Source organism: Taudactylus pleione, unplaced genomic scaffold, assembly GCF_031769625.1.
Source record: "Taudactylus pleione unplaced genomic scaffold, aTauple2 ptg000093l, whole genome shotgun sequence".
Taxonomy (NCBI): Eukaryota; Metazoa; Chordata; class Amphibia; order Anura; family Myobatrachidae; genus Taudactylus; species Taudactylus pleione.
The window spans coordinates 40,924,186-40,941,462 of record NW_028284495.1 but is presented as its reverse complement, the minus strand read 5'-3'; the positions used below and the strand labels follow the sequence as shown (position 1 = coordinate 40,941,462).

The window sequence follows — 17,277 nt, the reverse complement described above, 5'->3', positions numbered from 1 at the left end:
GTGCTCCACTAACAAGGAATCAAGGACTTTTAAGGGAGCTTCCCAAAAAGAGTCCGAAGAACCCAAAAAAGGTTAGAAGGAGCCACCTGGTAAGAACAAATGGTGATAGAACATAGAGGAACCCTGAAAAAAAAAACGTCCGAACCTCTGGTAGGCGTGTTGGAGGAGAAACGACAGGCCTGAGACCTGTATCTCCAGGAAGAGAGCCAAAAGGCCCCAATTTGCAGAGAAGATAATCCAAAATAGCTGGAATGATCTTGGGAAGAAGCCTCTAACTAAACTCCCCAAGAGGTTCTCTAATTCGGTAAGAAATTCTAACTGGGCCGTCCACCGATCCTAAAGGGCTAATGACAAGTTACTGCCCTCCACCTGTGAAGATGTGCATCAGAGGTTATAAGGGACCCTGTCCTGGATCCCAAAGGGAGCAACCCATAGCCAAGTGGGTCCCCTTTCGCTACCACAAAAAAAGGGACGAAACGTGTGTCATAAAAAGTAGACTGGAACTATGTCATAGGGCCCGAATTTTCCTGTGAAGAGGCAGGGAGTGAAACAAATCTGCCTGCAAGAGTGTAAGAACACTCCTTAGAGATACCAGAACAGAGGAAACGGTAACCGGAAGACAGTTAGTCTAATGGCAGGGAGGAATACCCGCCGAACCTTGGAATGCAGCAAAACGCTCCCCCCAAATAATTATCCATCCATGCGACCACCAAAGATCTACATTGAGACAGATGGATATCCAGTGACTGAGCCCTGATCCTCATGAAAACATGAGGGGCTGAGGACTTACCAGAAACTGGAAGTGACTGTACTGCACAGCATACCCGAGGAAGTGCTGGTGACTGATTCGGATGGCAATATGTAAATAGGCCTCCTATATGTCAAAGGATGCTTTGCAAACCTCTAGTCTGAGGGAATGATGGACTGGAGCAACCCCATGGAGAACCAGAGAACCCTGGAGACCCTGCTAGCACCCAGACAATGAGGATGGGCTCGTACAAGCAGTCCGGCATCTGACCAGTAAGAAACTGGTAAAGTAACTCGCACCTTCAGAGACAAGGACCTGGACAATAACCGTGGAGGTCAGAGGGAAGCGAACAAAGTCTCCCAGAGTGCTGCTCCTGGGAATGCTTGGGAAACCCGCTCAGGCATATAAGAGTCCCATATGGGACTCAAACCTGAGCTGTGCTGGTCCCAAGACAGGAACACTACCCCTGTGTCAGAAAAGAGACTGCGCCATAGACCACTTGGCCATCCTGACCCCACGCTGGGGTCCACCAAGTGGAAATCCACCCCAATCTGTGTCAACAGACCTGCCAGCTGTATGGCGGACTAAGGCCACCCACGTCAGGCTCCAGAGCGCATAGAGGAGGAACGCCTTAATCTAGAAGGTAGACAGCCTGGTACAAAAAGTAGACAATGTATATGGGCACTACCTAAAGACTGTCTCGTCCAACCCCAGACCACAAGGACCTTCTCTAAATACAGAATATTCTCTAAGTATTTAGAGTCCGTGACTGAGGATGAAGATGAGGAGGCTCTTACCTGCCCACTTCGGCATCCGGCTGCACGCTCCGGGAGAGGTGGTGTGCTGTCCCTTCCCAGAAACCTGGGGTGGAAGCCACTGGCGCTGTTGGAGTCGCAGTGACAGCGGCCTATAGGACACCCTGCACTGCCCGTTCTATGTTCTAAAAAAAAAAAAAATATTTGCAGAATAAATAAGATGACATAAAATAAAAATAACAGATGGCCTCTTAAAAGCAGCCCCCACAAAATGGTACCCGCTCCTGCTCGGCACCAAATTAAAACTGCTGGCCGGTGACTGGATATAGTGGAGAGGCAGCCAGGGGGCTGCTAGGAAGAAAATCAGTAACTATTTGGTGCCCAGACTCTCCCTCACCAGGCTATACCCATAGTGATCCCTGTGCCCCCTAGTGGAGGAAGAGAAACCTGCAATCCCTTACATACCTCTCTGTCACAGGTCTTTGAGGTATACAGTATACCTCTGAATCTACTACGGCCTATATAGACCACTATAAGCAGACTCAACAACTCTTGGAAGACTTTCTGCTGACTCAAGCCAAACATGACCTAGAAATAACGAAACACAAGTACTATTTGATGGGGCAACAAGGCATGCTGCCATCTGGCAAACACGGACAAATCATGGAAACTGAGAAATCATATTACTGCTGTTATTCATCCCGCAACACAGCCCCCGATTAGGGATTCCAAGGACATTTTGTTACTCTTCCACTCATTTATTGAAAGATATTAAGGCCATCAATGCACAGTTTCGTCTTTTCATCTGGCAAGGTGGGAAAGCTTGTATTAGTCTTTAGCTGGGTACACATTTAACGATGGGTACCCGTCGATCTGGCATGTGACGGGACCCAGTGGGGGTCCTGGCATTGCGACATTCAGCAGCATAGCCTTCGCTGACTATGTCGCCCTTCAGAACAGCATGCAACATTGAGTGTACACACTAAATGATGTTGCCGGCCAGATCGGACGACATATGGTCTAGTGTGTAGCGGCCATTAGAAAACAGTCAGCCTCAATCCAATGGTGGGATGAAGTTTCCCGATATTCTTACATATAACCATGCAACTAAGTTACGATTTTTAGTAGATTGTTGGCATATACGTCTTGGTCTTGTAGCCACAGTTTTTAACCCACCATCACTTTAAATATATTTTCACATTCATGATCAGGAAGTCTGTGACAATCCCCTTCTAATGACAACTAGAAAATTGTGGCATAAATTACATCACAAGGCTTCCCCTAAATGCTCACAAATCCATCCACCTCCCTTTTTATTACGCAACATGGAGTTTCAGAAGGGCCTGGTGTCTTATCCCTTCACGATATGGAGGGTGGGAGGAATTTACTCCCTTCAACATCTACTTAATGTCCAGACTGCAGACTTTCACATTTAATTTGAGGGTAATTACATCCAAATCAGGTGAACGGTGTAGGAATTACAACGGTTTCTATATGTGCCTCCCACTTTTTAAGGGGCCAAAAGTAATGGGACTATCAACTCAAAAGCTATTTCATGGACAGGTGTGGGCTATTCCCTCGTTATTTCATTATCAGTTAAGCAGGTAAAAGGTCTGGAGTTGATTCTAGGTATGATATTTGCATTTGGAATCAGTTGCTGTCGACTCTCAATATGAGATCCAAAGAGCTGTCACTATCAGTGAAGCAAGCCATCATTAGGCTGAAAAATCTAAACAAACCCATCAGAGAGATAGCAAAAACATTAGGTGTGGCCAAATCAACAGTTTGGAACATTCTTAAAAAGAAAGAACGCACCGGAGAGCTCAGCAACACCACAAGACCCAGAAGACTACGGAAAACAACTGTGGTGGATGACAGAAGAATTATTTCCCTGGTGAAGAAAAACCCCTTCACAACAGTTGGCCAAATCAAGAACACTCTCCAGGAGGTAGGTGTATATGTGTCAAAGTCAACAATCAAGAGAATACTTCACAAGAGTGAATATAGAGGGTTCACCACAAAATGTAAACCATTGGTGAGTCACAAAAACAGGAAGACCAGATTAGAGTTTGCCTAACAACATCTAAAAAAGCTATTACAGTTCTGGAACAACATCCTATGGACAGATGAGACAAAGATCAACTTGTACCAGAGTGATGGGAAAGGAAGAGTATGGAGAAGGAAAGGAACTGCTCATGATCCAAAACATACCACCTCATCAGTGAAGCATGGTGGTGGTGGTAGTGTCATGGCGTGGGCATGTATGGCTGCCAATGGAACTGGTACTCTTGTATTTATTGATAATGTGACTGCTGACAAAAGCAGCAGAATGAATTCTGAAGTGTTTTGGGCAATATTATATGCTCATATTTAGTCAAATGCTTCAGAACTCATTGGACGGCGCTTCACAGTGCAGATGGACAATGACCCAAAGCATACTGCAAAAGCAACCAAAGAGTTTTTTAAGGCTAAAAAGTGGAATGTTATGCAATGGCCAAGTCAATCCCCTGACCTGAATACGATTGAGCATGCATTTCACATGATGCAGACAAAACTGAAGGGAAAATGCCCCAAAAACAAGCAGGAACTGAAGACATTTGCAGTAGAGGCCTGGCAGAGCATCACCAGGGATGAAACCCAGCATCTGGTGAGGTCTATGCATTCCAGACTTCAGGCTGTAATTGCCTGCAAAGGATTTGCAACAAAGTATTAAAAAGTGAAAGTTAGATTTAGGATTGTTTAGTTTGTCCCGTTACTTTTGGCCCCTTAAAAAGTGGGAGGAACATACAGAAACCGTTGTAATTCCTACACCGTTCACCTGATTTGGATGAAATTACCCTCAAATTAAATCTGAAAGTCTGCAGTTAAAGCACATCTTGTTTGTTTCATTTCAAAGCCATTGTGGTGGTGAAGAGAGGCCAAAATATGAAAATTCTGTCAATGTCCCAATATTTATGCACCTGACTATATATCGCCCACAATTAGGAGCTAGAGAGGAAATGTCCAGCCAACAATCAGATCTCATTTTAACCAACTGTGACTGACAAGTTAGTGGATTCGTTGCCAGGAATCTGTATAAAGTTTATACACCATCTCTGTGATCATCTCTCCTATACCTGTAGATGTTAATGTTTATTTCCTTGTATTTTACCAGTGATTTCACCAAGGGACTAAACCTTAGGAAGCTCCCGCTTTACATTTAACACCAGTAATGTTCTTTAATCTACCTTTGTATCTCAAAAGCATTAACATTTATTTTCTCTCAATATTGGATGCATGTAACTAGACTTCACAACATAGAAGGTATTTTTAAACGTATATAACATCTTATATATAGAATTCATTGGTCTGTTTGTTTATGCAGTCGGATACCCCTGCACCAATTAGGATGAAACCAACGCAAGGTGGTCCAGTTGGATCCTGGCCAGGTTTAAAGGTGAGTTAGGGTCCCAGTCGGACCTCCTGCTGGTGTACGCTGGGCAAAACTTTGACCCGTGGAGCCTGTTCTGGGCCTTCCACTGGATGGATTTTGCTGAAAACTTCACAGAGGGGTGGCAATTGGTCTTAGATGTCTAAAGGAATGGTTGGGGTCCCGGTCGGACCTCATGGCAGAGTCCGCCAGTCAGAACGTTCCTCATGGGTGTGTTGGAAGAGCTGCTAATTATTTTTAAAATGTTGACAGTTACATCCAACGCTGTAGATGGCGTTAGCTGCGGGGGCCTAGCTTGGTAAATCCAACAGCATCACATCCCCCATAGCTGGGGGTTGTGGCTTCTGTCGGAACTGGAGGGACCACAGCAGAATATCGGAGATATCTGCTGTGGTCTCTCCATAATACATCTGGGGGATACTAATTATTTGTGGTTATCCACCAAAAACAGGTGTTTTTGGGGAATATATAGCAAATAGTAATTGATAAAGGAGTCCCTATATTATATAGACACACATTAGCTAGACAGACGTCTAAAAAGTTAAAGTAGAATACACATTCCAGTGGTTCCCAAACTGTGCGCCGCGGCACCCTGGGGTGCCTCGGGACACTTGCAGGGATGCCTCAGGTTGGTGGTCCAGCACTAAATCAAATTCTTTATGGTCAATGTAATGTAAATATGTGAACAAACAGAAGCACAAACCTGTCCACCACTATATAACCAAACCTAAGGATGACAGGTAAGGACAATTTATATCATTGGACTACTTCACTACATTTTTTTCAGAATCTCTCAATAACAAAACTTTTGGCTTAGGAGTGCCGTGAAAACAATTCTGATGCACTAGGGTGCCGTGATTCAATCAAGTTTAGAAACCACTGATATGCATCTCAAATGGTGTCCTGCCACCTAGTGGCACAATTTAGCATTTACATAAAACACTGTCTATTGATGATTTTATTTTTATTTTTTTTACAGTAATACATGCATCAATTTCTGTTTAGCATATATGAGGGTTTGCATGACTGTAATACAGCAGTTCTTGATAGAAAGAGCTTTGTTACATTCCATGAACCTTACATTTACAATCCACGAAGCCAGGTTACACAGTAGTAAATTGTATTACTGTTTCATATGCTAACAGTAGGTGTTGGACCATATAGTGTACAGACTTTGAGAAAGGTCATGTAGTACAGTAGCTCTTGCTGAGATATAAGGACAGGTGTAGCTCCTGTGCTACCTTTCTGCAGAGCCAATTGTTACTTTTATGAGCAATAATTGGGGGCTCCAGATTTTGGTTTTAACTGGTGACGCTTGAAACAGGGCTTTCCTATAGATTTCAGGAAGGAATGAAAAAGCCAGGATGGCCAGATCCATTCAGCTGCATTAGGGGACTTTACTTACATGCAAGTCCCTCCTCTTCCCTCCACTGCTGCTCAGTTTACACAGAAACCAGGTAGGATTCTCCATTTACAGCATCAGTGTGCCCACTCCCTGTTTTATCATTACTGCCAACTACTGTGTTATCAGGGCTCTACAGGAGAAACTAGCAACATGCCAAGGGGTTTCATCTAGGACAACTGCAATAGCCTGTATGATGATGAAACACTAAGCAAATGTACAGTACTGCTCGTATAAAAGAAGAGCAACAAGCCTAGGCTAATGGGGGGGATTGAAACTAGGAAAGAGGATCTGGGAGGTTCCCTAATGTTGAGAGTGGGCACGCTTACTGATAATGTTAAATAGTTCTATGTATGGGAAAAAAAAACACATTGAAACTATAACAGTTTGTGAAAAAACTCACTCTAATATTAGTTTAATACATCAATGTGGCTTAAAAAACAAACAAAAAAAAACAAACATTAATTAAGTTTTCAAGGTTGGGCTATAAATGTTTCAGATGGGAGGTAATAGAGCCTGTGTGCAGCAAACAAAATAATAAGCTACCCTGAACAGTCCATGGACTTTTAGATTTGTGTGGATGAGTTTTTAAAACTCTCCTACACCAAGGAGAACAAGGCGTATAATGATTACCTCAGTCCTAGCTCAGACTTCATCATCTCAGGAAGGCAATCTGACCGTATGTGTATTATAGTATACTCTACTAAAACGTTTGTGCAAGGGATGAAAAGGGTGCGATTGGCAGAACAATGTGTAAGGTCACCCCTGACTCTACATATGTTCTGAGTTCTTACACATTCTTATTCCTGGAAACATAAAACATACTTGTGTCCATTTCTGCCGTCCTTCAAGAAGTACAAAGTGTGTATTGTCCTCCAAAGACTGGAAGAACTCTTCTGTGTCAACAACAGTGCCATCTTCCTCTAGCACTAAGGTCACCATGCTAGCAGCTATAAACAGTGTTTCAATGGCCTGAAATAAAAATAAAATAAAAATGATGCTTAAATTTAGCACTATAGATGGATTTTACATATTAGACATTGATTTACATGAGGACCTTTTTGTGAAAAGTGGTACTCCAGCTGTTGTGGCATTCTGACACAACATGGCTGACCACATTGTTTAGCAGACAAGCCTGGGAGGCTGTTTCCCAGATTTTGTATGTTCAGGACGATTTTACTTAATAAATCCATTTTAAGATTACCCACTAGTAGCAGTATTCTTAACATAAGGTAATCCATACACACTGCTAGGGCCACTTACCCCCACCCACTCCGACAGAATCGGACAGAGGAGAAGACCAGCAGAGACTGAGCTATTTGGGTGAGTAATTCAACCACCACTCTGCAAAACATAATGTCTATCTAGAAGGTGATACTGTCTCTACCATTGTTAAAAAAGGTGCTGGTGCTTTGGAGAGGGTGCGAAAGGTGGACCCGGTGTGTGATTTAAGATACCCCAAGCCAACTGAACTGCAGTACTATTCACTGGTTGTTTGACTTTGGATTATAATATACCCAGGATTAAGGCTGGACTTTAAGCATTTTTAATTAAAGACTGTGGGATAACATAAGGATAATTCACAGGATAATTTGGAACAACATCACAGTGCTGTGTGGAGATAGTGAGGAACGTGGAAGTTGTATTCCCCTGGGAGGTTTTCTTCATCCGCTTCCAATATATCAAATACTATTTTTATCTGCAATTTTTTTTTATTATTATTATTTTTACATATTCAATTCTTGATTTGTTTTTGTTTTTCCATATTATAACAATTGTTTTTGAGACTTATGCAGCACAGTGACCGAGTGTAAACAACATATTAACAGACTGGATGAGTGCCGCAATTTTCTGATATCACTAGTAAAGGAAGTCCACATAGCCTTCAGCTAACAATTTCCCCTGTGGCATGTGGGAGAGTTGTTGCCCTACTAACCCAGGTGAAATTACATGGGAGATGTAGCGAGCCTTCTAAAGACTTGAGAAGTGGACAAGTGAAAAGTTGCCCATAGCAACCATTCAACTTCTCCCTACTATTTTAAAAATGAAGCTGGATAAATGCTATCTGAAAGCTGCTTGGTTGCTATGGGCAACTTCCCCACTTGTCAATTCTTGAGAGCTTGATGCATCTCCCCCACAGTTGTCTTAGGAGATGAGATGCAGAATCTAAGGCCACCATCAGAACCCACCTGGCAACATTTAAGTACATAAATAGCACACTTCCCAATACAGTAACAGCACAGCATTCCAGATAATGACATACTTGGTTAACGTTTTTTTTTTTTTTTTTTTTTAAATGTGCATTTATTAAAGGTCAATGCAGTACATAGTAACAGGGAGAAAATGCACAATTATAAGTCAACAGTACATAAAGCAGACAGTTGAAGTGCAGCTTTAGATGGCCGGTAACAGCATTGCTACTGTAATACCCATTTTAGAAATATGTAAAGTAAATAGGACAGGGGGGAGAGGGAAGGGAAGGGAGATCGTGTAGCTAGAGCCGTCAAAGAAAGAGAGGGAGAAGGGGGGGGCAGGAGGAGAGAATTAAGTGGAGGGGAAACTAGCATGAAAAAAGGATAACCGGGGGCGTGGCCTGGCTGCTGAACGGAGTGGACGTGCTTCCTGCAGCTCCCTAGTCTTTCCACTAAAAAAAAAAAAAGACTATTTTGCTGACTCCAGCGACTTTTGGAGGGTCTTACCCTCTTATACCGTCACCCGCTGACCTCCCGATACTTCCACCAAACTCGTGGAGTGATTAACAGCCCCGGAGCCGTTGAGGCCTACATCACCTCCGGAAGCACTGTCCTGGATTTAGGTGACCCGCGGTTCGACGCTAAAGCGCGTGACGCCGGCTGGCGTGCATATCCCTACCTTCTCCGTGAGCTCACTGACTGGCTGGGGACCCTGGTGTCTACATACTCCCATGGAGGACACTTGAAGACGCCCGCGGCTGGAGCCGCGAATCGCGGGAGGCCGCCATCTTGAGACCCGGCGTGCAGCACAACGGTTCCCCGGCAGGTTTGAGTCTGCATGTTATACTCCCCTAGACATAGCGCTCTGTGGTAGAGAGACCTGTACCACGGTAGCCCGCTGAACATCCACCCGGGTTGTTGGGACGTCTTGCAGCCCCGAAGCGACTGAGGCCTAGTGCTCATCCAGAGGCCCCGACCTCAATTTTCAAGTGTCGCAGAGTGGGGTTGTAGCGGCGGCCGCTGGACGGAGCCGCGAACCCATTACACCCTCCGGCACTGAGCGTACTGACCGGACATAAAGAGGGACCAGTTTCACCCCCTGGGAGTCGCCAGATATCCGCGAAATCACAGGAGGCTGCCACTTCGCTCATTTCACACATAGTGGTGACGCGGCGAGACGGACCTGCGACCCATCAGCACCTCTCAGACCCTCATTGTTAGAGGGGACTCCAGCTCAGGAACCCTGACACACTGTCAAAGATAACACATTTCTGCCGGAACAGCGTCTATGAAACGGATAGACTGCTTCCCAAGTGATAAATACCACTAGTCCGAAATGTTGGCCCATCTCTGCTAAACCCAACTGGACCCTCCGTCGCCCGTTTATATATTGAGTAATAGTATAAGCTTCCATACTTGAACTCTGACACCTATCGGTGGACCACCGGATCTTTTAAGATGGCACCTAAACGCTCAAAGCCTTCGACGGTTCCACAAGTGTCATTCTTCAAATCATCGCCCTCCTCACAAATCGATAAAGCGGGCCCATCATCTGATAAAAGCAGTAAAATCCCATCTGCCTTGGGAACCCCATCTGACGACCCCCCACGAGCTCCCTCAAAACAACTGGAAGTTGCAGATGATGCACCACTCACAATGGGCTCCATGAGGATGCTCCTGGCTTCCTTTAAGGACGATATTACTTCTGAATTTAAATCAGCTTTGCAATCTTGTCAACGCTCGGTGGACAAGTTGGGGTCCCGCACAGACCATCTGGAGAACAAACTGGAGGAGGTCGTTAAATCACATAATGAACTGATTAACCTTCATGAGGAGTTGCAGTCTGAGGTTACCTCCCTGAGGATTAAGACCGCAGACTTGGAAGATAGGTCTAGGCGAAATAATCTTAAACTTCGTGGGATTCCGGAGACAATTCCAAATTCAGAGTTGTCAGCACATGTGACGGATCTATTTACGAAACTACTACCAACTACACAGATATCAGACTGTTTACTGGACCGTATACATAGACTGCCTAAAGCCCGTAATGCTCCTACCGATGCTCCTAGGGATGTGCTGACGCGAGTACATTTCTTTCACACTAAAGAGGCAATCCTCCGTGCAGCAAGGTCAGCAGATGATTCCACTATGGGAAAAGTCCAAATCTTTGGTGACCTCTCTGCTGCAACGCTAGCATCAAGAAGATAATTTCTACCTGTCACCAGAGCCTTACAAAAGGCTTCCATCAATTATAGATGGGGCTTCCCCACTAAATTGATAATCAACAGGAATGGCTCTACCACAGTCGTAACGGATACAGCGGCCGGTGTCCAGCTTCTAGTGTCCTGGAATCTAGAAGACATTTCACAGAAGCTACCAAGCAACCTGCATATAAACCGGGAATGGTCTTAGTTGTCTTCAGAATGTCTGTATCCTTCTTATAGCGGTGTACCCACCTAGTGTTGCTATATCTATCTGATTATTCATAGTACGATGCTCCTTGTTTTTTTGTTTTACTCTATGACACTTTATAATTAAGGCGACTAGCCTAGAGGTAATAAATTATAGTATAGAGCTGCCTTTTTAGATTAGGCCATAAAATGGAGTGTCCTATTCATATATCATTTATCTCACAGTTTGGAACACTGGGTGTGTGCCTATTGCTCATTTTTCTTTTGTTTATTTTCTTTATTGTATATGCCTAAGACCTTTTTCTGTGTTCTCTGTCTAAGTGATAGATGTAGGTCGTTGTATGTGTTTTCCATTTTTGTTATATAGAGTACTCAAGTTTAATACAAAGTGTTCTGACCCCGGGCGACGGGGGTTCAATGTTCTATTGGCCACTCACCCCAATGTACCACCTAAGAAGGTGGTCCCTAATAGTTTCTTTATGGAACTATTAATTTTTTTTTATTATCAATCTGTTCTCTTATTTTTTTTTTATTATTATTATTTAGTTTTCAGGTACTTCACATAATCAGCAAGCCGTTCTTAATCTTGGTACACTGGTTCAGTGCAATTAATACTAAGCAATGTTATAATGTTTCCAGATGGTTAAGGTAATGTCTATTAACGTTAAGGGACTCAACTCTCCCAGTAAAAGACGACTTGCACTGCGATACTTTGCTAAATGTAAGGCTCAAGTCATCGCTTTGCAAGAGACCCATTTCCAACAATCCGCCCCCCCCCTCAATTTTCTGATTTGAAATTTCCCATTTGCTATACCTCCAATGGCCCTTGCAAAAAAGCGGGAGTGGCAATTCTATTTTCTAAAACAAGTAATTTTATCTTAGATAAACAAATAAAGGATAAGGAGGGCAGATATCTTATACTTGTAGGTAAATTAGTTAATGTTCCAGTGACCCTTGCATCAATATATGCTCCAAACACGAAACAAATATCCTTTATTAGGAAATTTTGTACGGCACTCCAAACATGTAAAAAAGGGATTTTACTAGTATTGGGAGATTTTAATATTGCTCCGGATCCGCTGTGGGATAAGTCCTCATCCAAATCAAAAAACAATTCGCAACCTTCTCTAAATCATTCTCAGAGCTTCAGACGTATCCTTAGCGAGTACGAGTTGTATGACGTATGGAGGGTGGGGCATCCCGGCGAGAGGGACTACACCTACTATTCTCAGGTGCACAAATCCTATTCCTGCATTGATCTGGCCTTGGCAAGTAAATGGTCTTTACCGTATATTAAACAATCCTCAATCCTACCAGTTGCCTGGTCAGATCATGCGGCAATGTCCATAGATTGGGATGTCAATAGATTGAGGTCTCCCCCGGGTCCCTGGCGCTTGGGAGAATATCTTCTGACCCATACAGATTCTAAACAATTAATATCTGATACCCTGTCCCTGTTTCTTGAAACCAACAAACCAGAGGACACTTTCTCGTTTACCTTTTGGTGTTCGCTTAAAGCAGTGCTTAGGGGTTCAGTTATTCAGGCAGCGGCTCATATCCATAAGGCATCTATTCTACAACAAGTAAATATCGACTGTCGTATAGCAGATTTAGATGCTAAACAAACAATCCGAAGGATGACGCAATTTATAGGGAACTACTTACTGCCAGAACGGAATGGAATACTTTGGCCCTTAAAAAAGTCCATCAGACAATGTTTAAGCTACGTCAAAAGTTCTATATTCAGGGGGACAGGGCAGGCCGAATGCTAGCACGAAAGTTAAGGGGGAAAAGAGCCAAAGAAAGTATAAGACTGATTACCAATATCAAAGGTACCAAAATTACAGATCCCTATGCTATAGCGGAATCCTTTGCGCAGTACTATTCCTCCCTTTACAATTTGAAAGACGACCCTATGACGCCCCAGCCCTCACTAACCCAGATAGATTATTTTCTTAGTACAGTAGACCTGCCATCCCTGGACGCTGATGCTCTGACTGCGCTAGCTGACCCATGGTCCGAGGAAGAAATTTTATCAGTTATCAAGTCCCTTCCTCTGGATAAGGCTCTGGGACCAGACGGTTATATAAATACATTTTTTAAATGCTTTCAAGAAACTTTGTCTCCCATCTTAGCACATATGTTTAATGATGTTTCATCAGGGGGCTCTTTTCCGAAAGAAATGCTGGAGGCGAGAATAGTAGCATTCCCCAAACCAGGTAAAAATTTGTCCTCCATGGCTAATTATAGGCCAATTGCACTGCTCAATACAGATATTAAAATATTCGCCACACTTTTAGCAAACAGACTAAAGTCACTGCTACCGACTTTAATACATCAAGATCAGGTAGGATTTGTGACAGGGAGGCAGGGACCTGATAATACGAGAAAGGTGATCAATATTATTGAATCTTTCTCCTGTCTTGACCAACCTCTCTTATTACTATCATTAGACGCAGAAAAAGCATTTGACAGACTAAATTGGCAGTATTTAAAAGCAGTATTAGTTAAATTTGGCATAAAGGGCAGCTTTCTTACGTCAATATTTGCATTATATTCTTCCCCCTCGGCCAGAGTCTTCGTTAATGGCATACTCTCCACTCCATTTTTGATTACAAATGGTACGAGACAGGGATGTCCCTTGTCTCCACTGGTGTTTGCTCTGACGATCGAACCATTGGCAGAAGCCATCAGACAAGATCATAACATAGCAGGTCCAATCCTCTTCGGCAAAATGTACAAAACAAACCTGTTTGCTGACGACATTCTGCTGACACTAACTGACCCGATCACCTCCTTAGCAGCTCTACATAGACTACTGGGAGAATTCTCTGGGGTCTCTTACTATAAGCTAAACTGTTCTAAAACGGAGGCTCTCCCGATTATTTCCCACAACATTTATTGGCATCCCTAAAAGCGGATTACGCATATGCATGGCAGGATCACTCTATTAAATATTTAGGAATTCATTTAACGGCTACAACTAATAGTCTAATAGCTGCTAACTATTTACCATTGATACGACAATTGTCATTATTTAAGGACTGGATGATGTCCGAAATATCATGGATGGGCAGACTTTCGGCCTTAAAAATGGTGGTATTACCAAAGTTATTATATTTTTTTCGAACAGTGCCCATATTACTCCCTCAATATGTGCTTATTAAAATTCAAAGACTCTTTACTTCCTATATCTGGAAGGATAGGAAACCTAGGCAAGCAAGGAAAATACTGTCCTTACCTAAGACGGAGGGAGGCATGGGACTCCCTGATCTTCGCAAGTACCAAATAGCATCCCTACTAGCACAAATAAATTCTTGGTTTTCAAAGGAGAAATTGATGCCATGGGTCCAGTTGAAATGAGATATGGCCACCCCATTCCCACTCACAGATTGTCTCTGGTTACCATCTCACGTTAATATCCCATGGATCGAAAAATATACGACGATATCCACAACCAGGAAAGCCTGGTTAGAAATGGTTCATGCGTCATCAGAAGTTGGTCTTCCTTCCACGGGTTTTTCACTGGAGGGACTGGCCGCTTTAATACCAAATTTAAGCTTTGAGACTTGGAAATCCCAGGGTATTTTTTCCCTTAAAGAAATAACCACACTTGGCACTCTTCAACCATTTTCCCAGATTAATGCACAATTCCACACCTCTTTTAGAGAGTTTTATAAATATTTACAAATAAGACACTGGTTACAAAGTATAACCCCACCCCCATACATTATCAAAGATATCCCTAAACTTTTGACAAATCAACTAAATAAAGTTAATAACAAAAGGAGCCATTACATGGTGGTATTCTCAATTAACGACCCCCACGGAATTCATCAAACCTGTAACAATTGTGAAATGGGAAACAGATCTCTCTTGTGTCTTCCCTGAAGAGGACTGCCGTTTAATCTATAAAACTAGTCATAAAGTTTCAAAATGTATATCGCATATGGAACAATACTATCGGTTGCTTCATCGACGATATTTTACGCCTAAACTAATGCACACTATTTCATCATCTCACTCCAATTTATGTTGGTGGAACTGTGGCCATGTCGGCTCTTTACTGCACATATTTTGGACTTGTCATTTTATCACCCCGCTATGGAAAGAAGTGTTTATTTTAATATCAAAAATTGTAAAGATCACTATTCCCCGACATCCGGTTATAGCTATCTTTCATTTGTACAAAGACGATATGACCCCTAATGACCGTTATTTAATGGGACACATCCTGATAGCCACTAAAATAATGCTGGCCCAAAACTGGAGATCTTCTATAATCCCCACTTTGGAAGATATAGAACAAAAGGTCCAAACTCATTTTGAGTTTGAAACAGCTGGAGTAAACTCAAAAACCCAAATCCAGTGACCCAAAACATTACATTTTGGATAAATAACCGAGCTTGAGTGGATCATTGGAGGTTTCGGGGAGAGCTGTCTTATCCCTTCGGTGGCTTTGACCATCTGGATGATACTACTATAGCTAGTAATCTATATCTAGTCAGTTTAGTTGTTTGAAATTTGAGATTACTAGATCAAAATAACGTGACTATATGTTAACTGATGAAAACAGTTGCTTGTTCCGGACTGTATTGATAGTACCTGGTTATATTTGTTAGTTTCTATGCAAATATTCTACCTAATTTTTTATTTCTGTTTCCTTGATCCCTTCCCTTTTTATTTCTGTATCCCAGTCCCTACCCCTATAATTTTGAAACAATAAAAACTTTAAGTTTAAAAAAAAAAAAAAAGGATAACCAAGGGCCCCAGACCGGAGGAGTTCTTAAAAATGCTTGTTGGTTATGAAATCCATGTGGTGAGCGTGCCACATCCTACTAATTGAATGAAGAGTGGGAGGGGACAGCTGTTTTCAGTGAGCCGCATGATGACAGGTGGGCGCTGGGAAAATGTGCCTAATAAAGTTATTTTTGTTTCGGGTGGCTGCGGAGATGGCCATGTAGGTTCTAATGGGAGCGTGAGTTACAGGTTTCTGATATTTTCCAGAAACCGGTATGTTTCGGACAACTCCACCAAATATGGTGAAATGTTCCTTCTAACAAGCAGTCATGCCAACATCTGTCAGAGGCAGCAGGAAACTTCTTTTAAAGGCGGGTGAGGACGTAGTACCATCTATATAGGATTTTGGGGTCTATTCACAGAGCCTTGGAGAGAGATAAAATGGAGAAAGATAAGTCCCAGTCAATCCGCTCCTGTCAGTTTACAGGCTATGTTTGGCTGGGACTTATCTCTCTCCAAGGCTTAGTGAATAGATCCCTTTGTATACATTCTTTTTTATCCTCGCATAAAATAAGCAGGAAGTGGCGCTCTACAGAATCTTGGCCCAGTCGTCAGTGTCTAAAAACTCGCCCAGGTGCCACTCCCAGGTCAGTTTGTGCGGGTACCGTGTAGTTGACGTGGCGAGAGCGAGCTTGGAGTATAATGTAGAAATCAGTCCAGCAATGAAAGTGTGATGCAAACATAACAATATGTCAGTAGTCAGAGGGCGGAGGTTAAGATGGCTCTTAACTTTGCTGTGAAAATTTCATAATTGTAAATATTGATAAAAATCAGACCTGGTTATATTTTATTATCAACATGCCAATCATCTGTCATACCACTGAGTTATTCATCTAGTGAAGACATGAACATTTGAACCTATGGTACCTCTAATATCAGTGCAGATAGCTACCTTTACAGCTACAGTGCAGTATCGAAATATAGGCTTGCATAAACTAGCTAAGTGCTATACAAAAAGTGTGGAATTGGGGACCATATTTCATATATTTCCCTTAAGAACAAACCTCTATTTCCAAAACCACCTCTTTACAAAAAAAAAAAATAGAAAGAAAATTATATATATATATATATATATATATATATATATATATATATATACACACACATATACATACACACATATATATATATATATATATATATATATATATATATATATATATCTCTATCTATCTATATATATCTATATATATATATAGATATATATATACATTGACACATATATATATATATATATGTATATATATATATATATATATATACACACACAGTGCCAGTCAAAAGTTTGGACACTCCTTCTCATTCAATGGTTTTTATTATTTAAATTATTTCAACATAGTAGATTAATACTGAAGATATCAAAACTATGAAAGAACACATATGGAATTATGTTGTATACAAAAAAAGTGTTAAACAAAATCAAAATGTGTTTTATATTTTAGATTCCTCAAAGTAGCCCCCTTTTGCTTGGATGACAGCTTTGCACACTCTTAGCATTCTCTCAGTCAGCTTCATGAGGTGGTCTCCTGGAATGGTTTT

General features: G+C 42.1%; 1 protein-coding gene across 1 annotated transcript in view; it reads right to left on the bottom strand.

Moving 5' to 3' along the window:
* The window catches only part of CIDEA (cell death inducing DFFA like effector a), a 64,953-nt gene that overhangs the window by 14,810 nt on the left and 32,866 nt on the right, over window positions 1–17,277 (bottom strand). The window contains exon 3 of the mRNA XM_088469816.1: window positions 7,161–7,307. Coding sequence (XP_088325942.1) covers window positions 7,161–7,307 — 147 coding nt within the window. The remainder of the gene's footprint in view (window positions 1–7,160; window positions 7,308–17,277) is intronic.